This window comes from Microtus ochrogaster, unplaced genomic scaffold (assembly GCF_000317375.1).
Source record: "Microtus ochrogaster isolate Prairie Vole_2 unplaced genomic scaffold, MicOch1.0 UNK45, whole genome shotgun sequence".
Lineage (NCBI taxonomy): Eukaryota > Metazoa > Chordata > Mammalia > Rodentia > Cricetidae > Microtus > Microtus ochrogaster.
The window spans coordinates 1,540,175-1,549,933 of record NW_004949143.1 but is presented as its reverse complement, the minus strand read 5'-3'; the positions used below and the strand labels follow the sequence as shown (position 1 = coordinate 1,549,933).

The following is a 9,759-nucleotide window of genomic DNA, read 5'->3' as shown; positions in this document are numbered from 1 at the left end:
GCTCGCTGGCTGTTCCCCACAAGTTAGGGGGCGTGCAGACTTGATCAGACTGGTGCTAGACCCCAAGAAGCATCTCATGAGCCCTCTCTGCAAGCCACATCTCTTTAACAGGTATTTGTGTCAGAGGGAGAAGAAGAACTTGCTAGAAATGGATGCTTAGCGACTCGACTCTGAGTTAGTCACGAAGCAAGGTACCTGGGGAATTCACGGGGGCGGGAGGGAGGCTGGCTAGAGAGGAGGGGCAGCACAAACAAGGTAGTCGGAAGAAAGACGACACCTTGCAGTGGATTTGTCCTGGGGAAGGGTGGTGACTAAGGAGGGGGGGTGGTCAAAGAGCTCTGATTGGTTAGGGGGAGGGGTTAGGGGTGGGGCTAGCCGCTTCTTGAGGCTTTAAAAGCTCACCAAAGAGGGGCGGGGAGCTGTCATTTGCTCTCTGAGCCTTGGAGAGAGCGCCACGCTTCTTCAGAGCTCCCGGAGCTCCGGGTGGCGGAGCAAGTATTCGCTGCACGGACTCACCAAGGATCCTGAGCTTGCTTAGGAGGGATGGCTACGGTCCCCAAGAGCAACATGGGGCCTACCAAGGCGGTTCCCACCCCATTTGGCTGCATTGGCTGTAAGCTGCCAAAGCCAGACTACCCACCAGCGCTGATCACCTTTATGTTCTGCGTGATGGTTGTCACCGTCATCTTAGACCTGATCGGCAACTCCATGGTCATTTTGGCTGTGACCAAGAACAAGAAGCTCCGAAATTCTGGTAAGCCACCCTCCTTTTCCCTACCCGGTGAATCCCCTCTGCCAAATTTCTCCCAAATCCCCCGGGGGCGGGCGGTGGGGATGACGTTTTCCCGGGTTCCCCTAAATTTCGAGCTTCATAGTGCTGGGGGAGCTCAGGAAATTAGCGTTGGCCAGTCGAATGCAAAGCCCAGGCTTGTAAGGTGCGCGGTAGCGCGCCAACCCCTGTCCCGTCGGAGACTGGACACGGAGGGAGTCGGCACAGGAGCGGAGAGTTTGGCTGCCACGCGGGGACAGCCAGCCGAACTGGACACCGGAAGGGCCGGTGGCCTCGCTGAGGCACTGCTAGCTGCACTGTCTCGGAGAGAGCAGCGGGGCTGCGATCCGCTTTGGGAAGTTAAGTTCGCGGTGGCCGCGCCGGCCGCGCCGGCCGCAGCGGCGCTCCAAGGAGCGCAACGCTGAAGCGGTCCCCAAGGGCGGCGTGGACTCCGCTCGCCGCTTCTCCAGGGCTTCCGGATCGCTCCCCAGCGGCGCCGCGTAGTGCAGACCCCACGCCTCCCTTTAGCAGGGCGATCTGAACCCGCCAGAGCCGAGCTCAGTCTGCCTGTCCCAGAGCAAGCGGCTGGGACTGGCGAGCGGCGGGCTGGACCCTGCAGGCGGTGGCGGCGGTGGTGGCGGTGGTGGCGACGGTGGCGGCAGCGGGCATCCAGAGGTCTGTATCGGGGAGTTACAAGGAGGGCGGCGGAGGGGCTCAGGAGCTCTGCGCAGTGGCTAGCGGGCGGGCGGGCGGGCCCGTGGAAGCAGGAGGCAGAACAAGCTAGGAACGGCGGCGGCGGGAAGGCAGTTTGAGAGCTCCTGGGGAGGCATGGGGCTTCTATTGCAAAGCGCTTGGGTGTGGAAACTGAGCCGGACTCCCCTAACCGCCAGCCAGGGCAGATCCAAGGGGAACTGCGCGGGAAGGTGCTGGGCACTAAGCTCTGTGTGTGTGTGTGTGGGGGGAGTAATAGAGGATTGGAAAGCTGTCAGTCTGGTTTTTAGGGTGGGTGGGAGAAGGTTGTGGACGAGGGGAGGACGGGTGATGAAACCCCCAACTCCACTTTCCGCCTGGGTGAAGGTGATGGTGGCGCCCTGGGTCGTCTTTCCCAAGATCTCAGCGGCTTGAGAGAATGTACAGATCTGGGAGGGTTGGGAACATCGGAGACCCTTAGTGGCCTGGGACTGGGACTGGGGGAAGGAGCAGGGCGAATTGCTTGGTGCGGGACAAGCTTCAAAACTCAGTGACAGACTCAGAGTCATTATAATTTTTTTTCAAACTACTGTGAGTGCTTCCGATTTCCCCCTGGTAACCCAGAGACCCGAGGCTGAGCCTTGGAGCTCACCTTTCCTTCCCTCTTGATTAGATACCCAAGGGCAGATCCACGGAGGGTGGGGAGTTAATTACCTGCATAGCTCCTCCGTTCTGTCTCCTTTCCTTTTCTTTCTATCTCTCTTCTTATAAATTGCAAATAAAAGTTGTTTTGTGGTTGTTGTGGTTTTATTTTTAAGGCTTTTGACCTTTCTTTTCTATTTTTCTTTTGGAAGTTCATTACTTTGAGGCAAAGCCTTATAATCCCTTTTGTCAAAAAGCACGGAGGGAAGTCTTGGTGCCCTTTAAACAAGCCCTCTTTTTCTTCCATTCCAGGACAAAGTTCAGTGTTTTGCCAAACCCATGCTAATTAACAATAAGGTGTTCTCAAAGAAGAGGACCCTGTGCCTGCACTTGGCCTCTTTCGTCTACTTTTTTGTAAAGAGTTTTACAAAAATGTACACTTCCCTCTCGAGCGCGGGCGCGCCCGTGCGCGCGCGCGCGCACAAACACACACTTGCTCCTGCTGTCCTTTGAATGGGGCAGGGCAGGAGGAGGCAGGGGTTCCCCAGGCTGTTTCCCTGTTCAACAGGCAGACTCCGGTGCTCAAGGGGAATCTGTGCAGGATGCTTTGTGTATGGCTGGAGGTAAAACCACCCTTGCAGGGATTTCTCCTTCCTCCTGATCACCCTCTTTGACCTCATACTTGCTATTACAGGGTTTCCTTCTCTTAAGTTTTACTCTGAAGGTAGCTGGGAATGGTAAATATTTCACTGGGCTGTTTGATCTCTTTGAAGAAGCCTCCTAGGCCTTCTCATGTGGTCTCTTGGCAGGTAGGCCTTCCTTCATAAGGAAGAGAGTTTAAATTATTATTATCATCATTGTTAATTTTAGGTTGACTCTCTTTCTGGACAGCTCCATCTACCTCCCCTCTCTCCCACTCTTCTCCATCTTTTCCACTGCGGAAAGTGTGGCATAGTTGTATTTCTCTAAAATGGTGTCCGCAGGACTCTGCCCCACGATGTTTATGAGCTGTCTCTCTCACTTTGTCTTATACTCACTTCTCCCTCAGAGCAAGGATGACACAGCAAACAAACAACAGGTTGGCAAAGCACAGAACTTGCTATGCATCAGAGCCACCTGGGACCTGCTGGTAAATAGGAAGAAGAAAGGAAGAAAATTGATTTTGTTCAAAGGAAATCTAGTATTCTAAATTATCACCCATCCAATTGGTCTTTTCCTTTTTGGGAAGTAGCTTTCCAAACATTAACCACTGACTTCTGTCTCTCTCCTTCTTTTCCTTCCTCTCATGTTTTCCAGGCAACCTCTTCGTGGCCAGCCTCTCTGTAGCAGACATGCTGGTGGCCATCTACCCTTACCCTATGATGCTGTATGCCATGTCGGTTGGAGACTGGGATCTGAGTCAGCTCCAGTGCCAGTTCGTCGGGTTCGTCTCTGGACTGAGTATAGTCGGCTCCATCTTCAACATCACGGCCATCGCCATCAACCGCTACTGCTACATCTGCCACAGCCTCCAATACAAGCGGATCTTCAGCCTGCGCAATACCTGCATCTACCTGGTCGTTACCTGGGTCATGACGATCCTGGCTGTCGTGCCTAACATGTACATTTCCAGTGTTGAGTATGATCCTCGCACCTACTCCTGTATCTTCAACTATTTGAACAACCCCTCCTTCACTGTGACCATTGTCTGCTTCCACTTCGTCCTCCCTCTCATCATAGTTACCTATTGCTACACCAAAATCTGGATCAGAGTGCTGGAAGCCCGTGACCCAGCCAGACAGAATCCCGAGAATCAGTTTGCTGAGGTTCGAAATTTTCTTACCATGTTTGTGATCTTCCTCCTTTTTGCAGTGTGCTGGTGCCCTGTCAATGTGCTCACTGTGTTAGTGGCTGTCAGTCCAAAGGCTATAGCAGGCAAGATTCCCAACTGGCTTTATCTTGCAGCCTACGGTGTAGCCTACTTCAACAGCGGCCTCAATGCTGTCATCTATGGTATCCTTAATGAGAATTTCCGACGAGAATACTGGACCATCTTTCATGCTTTGCGGCACCCTATCCTGTTCACCTCTCAGCTCATCGCTGATATTCGGGAGGCTCGGGAGACCCAAGCTCTCACTCGTGCCCGTGCCCATGCCCGTGATCAAGCCCGAGAGCAAGAGCGTGCCCGTGCCTGTCTTGCTGAGGAGGGAACCCCACGGAACATCCGGAATGTTCTACTGCCTGGTGATGAGGCAGCAGCCCCCTCTGATTCTGCCTCTGTCCAGCCCAAGCCCCAAACCAGGTCTACTTCTGTCTACCGCAAACCTGCTTCTGTCCACCCCAAGTCTGCCTCTGTCTACCCTAAGCCAGTCTCCTCTGTCCATTTCAAACCCAGCTCTGTCCATTTCAAAGGGGACTCTATCTATTTCAAGGGAGACCCTGTCCATTTCAGGGCTGCTTCCGAGCTTGCCACTAGTCACCCTACCTCTGTTGGCTCTTCCCCTACCCATCCTACATCCACTGCGGGTTACATTAAGCCTGGTACCAGCCACACTGCAACCACCACTGTTGACTATCTCGAGCCTGCTACCACCAGCCGTTCTGCACTCACTGCTGTTGACCTCCCTGAGGTCTCAGCCTCCCATTGCTTTGAGATGACCACTATTGGCCACCTCAAACCTGGCTATACTGCCTCCAGCTTTCCTTTTGTATTCCCGGAGTCTGCTGCCACCTCTGCCTCTCCTCCTGACTCCACTGTAATCCCCATTCCCGCTGATGATTACCGTAAGGTTGTGCTTATTGATGATGACTCTGACGATTCCGATTGTTCTGATGAGATGGCTGTGTGAAAATGTTCTTTACAGTTCACACTGTTTGTGCAGTCCAGAGGGAGACACCTCCACGGCACAGACACACCGCCTGACACACACAGACAAGAACCCGCAGACACAGTGGAAGTTCCATCCACCTTTCAGGCATCCTCCTCTTAGGTACCTGTACTCTTGAAAGCGTCTGTATATTCTTGCTATCTTAGACAACAAATGTCTAAGTGTGACGTCTGTGATTCAGCCCTCAGTGATCTCTGAACTATCTGTTGCTTTGATCCTCACCGACTCTTTCAGCCCCCACCCTTACCCCATTCCTGATTTCTTCTGCTTCCAGCTTTCTTCTCCCATTCCCAGGGGTGGGGGAGGAGTGCATGCGCACTGGTCAAGGCCATTTTGGTGGTCAGCTCTGTAATGTGACTGTGACCTCACAGCTTTATGGTGTAAGTGTGTAACTTTGTGTTTAACTTTTTAGCAGTCAGAAAAGGACTTATGATGAAGTTCAAACACTTGAAAGTTGGGTTTCAAGATTTTCTTGACAAAAAATGACCCCCATCTGAAGAACAGAATTAGACAAGTTCTTATTAAAGTCTGTCAGATCAAGTAGCAAAAGAAATGATATGTCATACTAAGTTGATCCTAGTTTATGTAAAGTTAAGCTTTGGCGCTGGTTTTTATGCATTCAGTTGGAAATGATGAGATTTTTTAGCCCGTTTTTTGGTCATTTGAGTTTTTCAAGCATTGACCCGTGCATTCTTTTATTTCCACAGAAATAGATCCATGTGCAAGTAATTTTTTTATGGTTGGTAACCCTAAGTGGCAATTATAGTTATGTTTGTAATATTATAATTCATAAATCACTGTTTTAAACACTTCAGTGTTTTCACACCATCAGGCTCTACGTCTTTGCTTTTCCTTCAGAGCTTGAGGCACCACCTGAAAGCTCGAAGCAAATGAAGCATTAAAAAGCTTTGTCTTTGTGACCCCTGGCTTGGGGATAGGGGCCAAGGAGGAAAAACTGCCAGCACCAATAAATCTGTGAAGTAGTCAGTCTCTTGTTAGTTCTGAAAATGATTTTCCTGTAAGACCCAAGAAGAAACTGCCATTTAAATGAAATTTCAATTGCTGATTCAAATTGACACTGTAATCAAAGTTTGCTGTATACAAGCTTATAAGAGGAAAGCAAAATGTATTCTACTGTCTTAATTCTGTTCTGCATTTGTAGTAGCGAGTAAATAAAAGTGCTTCTGTGGCTGTAGTATGTGACTTCTTCACACATGGATTTTTTTCTTTCGGTTACTGATTGTGTGTAGGGTGTGTATGGGGGGGAGCACTGGCCTGGAGGAACAAGAAGACTTGACTACAAATTCCATCTCAGTCACAAGCCTGCAGCATCCTGTAGCCTCTCACACCTCAGTTATTTTAATTAGCACACTTTGGAGAGGGAGGGTTGGGGGCACACTGGAGGAGGTTGGGGTAGGGAGGTACACAGATGTTGCAGTTTTCTTCTCATGGGGAAGGAGTAAAGCCAGCCCTCAAGCCTGCCACAATGGAAGGGATCAAGCAGGACACGGTATGTGACAGTGAAGGACACAGAGGAGTGGGGAATAGGGGACAGGACTCCAGCACTGAGCAAATCTCCTGCTCTCAGGAACATGGTCTCAAAAGAATGCTCAAAATTTCAAATATGTACTAGGACATCATGGTATATGTTAATATAGATGTAATTTTTAATTTATTTTAAGTAAACCTCTGCTAGTCCTAGAGGACTTAACATTTTATTTATTTTGTGTTGGGCGGGGATATGTGTACATGTGGACATCATATCTTTAAAATGCGGCTTCTAGGGATGCAATTTCAGGTCAGCAGTCTTGGCAGCAGATGCATTTACTTTCTGAGCCATCGTCTCAGACCAGTTTGATTTGCTTTTTAAGATAAGCACATTTAACACACGCATATACAGTGAGCATAGTCAGGAGTACACACTCATTTGGCCTATCCAGGCTTTAGCAGACTGAGCTCACCTGAGCCATCAATCCCTAAGTTAAGGTGGGCCTAACTCCCCACCAGTCCTCTAGCAGGACTGCTGGGCTTCAGGCACCACACCCTGCACCCCAACTGAGCACAAGATTTCTGCTAAGTGTTCCTGGTTGTCTGAAATGGATGCTCACATATGTGCTTACAGACTGGCCTAGAGTCAGCCTCCCGCCCTCCTACCCATACCCCTCCTTGCTAAAAAATTGTTCTGGGAGAGACTGCGAAGTGTCCAAACTAAAGGTACTGGGGCCTGATGCTCCAAGCTGCTGTTCTTCAGGCCCTTAGTGTTGCTGGATTTCAAGAGGAAATGGAAGGGGTGAAGTCTTTAAAAGAGCAAAGCTCCAAAGTTCGCCTTCAAGAGCCTCAGCCTCAGCATCAACTTCTGTTGGTGAGTTGATAGAAGGCACAGTCCCTACTCAGCAGGCCCGTCCAGCCCTTTGCGTCATTACCCCCCACCAAGCATCTTAGCTCACAGGGAGCTCAGAATCCCAGAAGTGCTCTTGTTCCCTCTGAGTCCCAGAACTCAGGGTTTGGCTGAACACTTTCACTTGGCTGGTGCTAGGTACAAAGCTGTTTTCTCTTTCTAATGCAGGGAGTTCCCTTGTTTTCCTGGGACCTTGCATGTGTAGGCCTTGTGATTCCCCAACCTCCCCACCCCCAACCAATGGACCTGTTCTCTGTTTTACTCTAACCACAAACGTGCCTCCCATTCAAGGAATCCTTGCAAGCAGAGGATTTTGTTTATTTATTTTCATTTGGCTCAGGGTCTCACTGTGCAGCCAGGCTGGCCTTGAACTCAGCTCCCTCACTAGAGTCTTCTTGAGTGCCAAGTGCTAGAATTTTAGATATACATTACACTTAGCAGCAAGCAAGAAACTTGTCTCTGCCAGATCTCCCTGCATGATAATCTTTCTGCTTGTAACCGAAATACAATGTATACTGTAAAGTGCCATCTTGGTCATTTCCCCTTCCTCGTGCAGGAGTGCAGCAGCCATCCAGGCCTTCCTACAGGCTTCCTTTGCCCACTTCTGACCAAGTTACATTCCTGTTGGCTATTGTAGAATTTTGTCTAAACCAAACCATTGCATTTGCGTCTACCTTTTAGTGATAAAGCTTGATAAGCCATACACAGCAGAATTTGAAGCATTTTCAGTATAAAGGTTAGTCACTGTAACCGTATTCTGAGTGTTGTTCAACTGCCACAACTGTTAATATACTTAAGCTCTTCATCTTCCAAACTGCAACTCTGTATATCCATGGCCTAGCTCATTATACCTCTGTTAGCCACTAGTTTGGCCTAGACTTCACATAAAGTAACTCAGCACACAGGCTTCTGGGCTTCATTTCCTTGAACACGCTTTGGAGATGTGTCCACGTTTGATGCATCAGAAGTTACTGCTTAAGGTTTTCTGAGGGAGGGTAGAGAGATGGCTCAGCGTTTGAAAAGCACTCACAGGGGTTGTAGGTTCATTTCCTAGTTCCCACATCTATCCTCTTAAACCCACCCTGTAGCTCCAGCTCCAGGGGATTCCATGCCCTCTTCAGACCTCCATAGACATTGCATGAAAACAGTGCACTTAACATGCAGGCTAAGTCCACATACACATAAAATAAAAATAAATAAAATCTTTAAAAAATGGTTCATCAGGTAAACTTCCTGAAAGCCTGCTGGTCTGTGCTCATCACCAGATCCCACAGTGGAAGAAGATAACCAACTCCAGAAACTTCTTTCCTGACCACCTCCGTATATACACAATATTAATAAACAAACCAATTTTAATGCCTCAGATGAATATTTAAATATTTTGAGTATTTTCAATCTCTATTAAGTTGATCAGGCACCTAATAAAGTAACATGTATTTTTATTAACAAAACTAACATTTTAACACTGTCTATAGTAAAGTTGTCTATCTCCATCCCTTTACCCATCTTTGTATTGTATTTTTTATTGATACACGATTCACATATGACAAATTTCCTCATTGTATTCAATTTTGTGTGTTTTGTATATCCACAAACTTGTGCTACAAGACACTCTTCCATTATCCAATTTTTAAATATTTTTATCAGACTCAAAGAAACCCCGGAATCACTGACTTCCATTTCCCATTTCCCTCTTTCCATATGGAGACTACTACTTTTTCTGTGACTGAATTTACACATCTGGATCTACCATATAAATGGAATCATGCAATATATATCCTTGGTGTCTAGTTTCTTTTCCTAAGCATAAAGATTTCCAGATATATCTGTGTTGGTAGCATGTAGCAAGAGCTCATTCATTTTTGAGATTGAATAATATTCTATTATAGGTACATTTTATTCATTCATTTATCTACCAAAACATTGCTGTGTTGATATCTGCTTGAGTTTCTACTTTTAGCTCTCTTGGGCATATATGTAGGGCAAGGGTCACATATATTCTCTACAACAAACACATTAGCGCTAATATAAAGACCCAGCTAGATTAAGAATAAAGAGATAGAAAAAGACCCACCATGTTATTGCTAACTGAAAGAATGCTGTCAATCTCTGTAACAGTTTCAGAAAGAAAAATCATTTGGTGAAGAATGGCATTCTTTAATGGTATAATAACAGGAATAAATAATAATCCTTAAAATGGTGTTCCTAATAGCATGCTGTCAAAATAAGTGAATTAAAAACTGGTGGAACTGCAAGAAGGAAGAACTGCAATGCTAAAACTAAAGCTGATGGCTCCAACACCCTGTATCAGTGATTGATAGAGTCACCCTGTATCAGTGATTGATAGAGTCACCCTGTATCAGTGATTGATAGAGTCACCCTGTATCAGTGAT

The 9,759-nt window shown here is 47.8% G+C and overlaps 1 protein-coding gene across 1 annotated transcript; it reads left to right on the top strand.

Moving 5' to 3' along the window:
- Positions 1-464: 464 nt before the first annotated feature.
- On the top strand, positions 465-6,143 carry Gpr50 (G protein-coupled receptor 50). Its single transcript, XM_005369177.3, has 2 exons — positions 465-754; positions 3,398-6,143. Exons 1-2 carry the CDS (start codon positions 544-546, stop codon positions 4,927-4,929), a joined length of 1,743 nt encoding a protein of 580 aa, XP_005369234.1. The 5' UTR covers positions 465-543; the 3' UTR covers positions 4,930-6,143.
- Positions 6,144-9,759: the final 3,616 nt, after the last annotated feature.

Coding starts and splice junctions, on each gene's coding strand:
- Gpr50 (XM_005369177.3), top strand. CDS start 544: ATGGCTACGGTCCCCAAGAGCAACATGGGGCCTACCAAGGCGGTTCCC. Junction 755..3,397: donor CAAGAAGCTCCGAAATTCTG/GTAAGCCACCCT, acceptor CATGTTTTCCAG/GCAACCTCTTCGTGGCCAGC.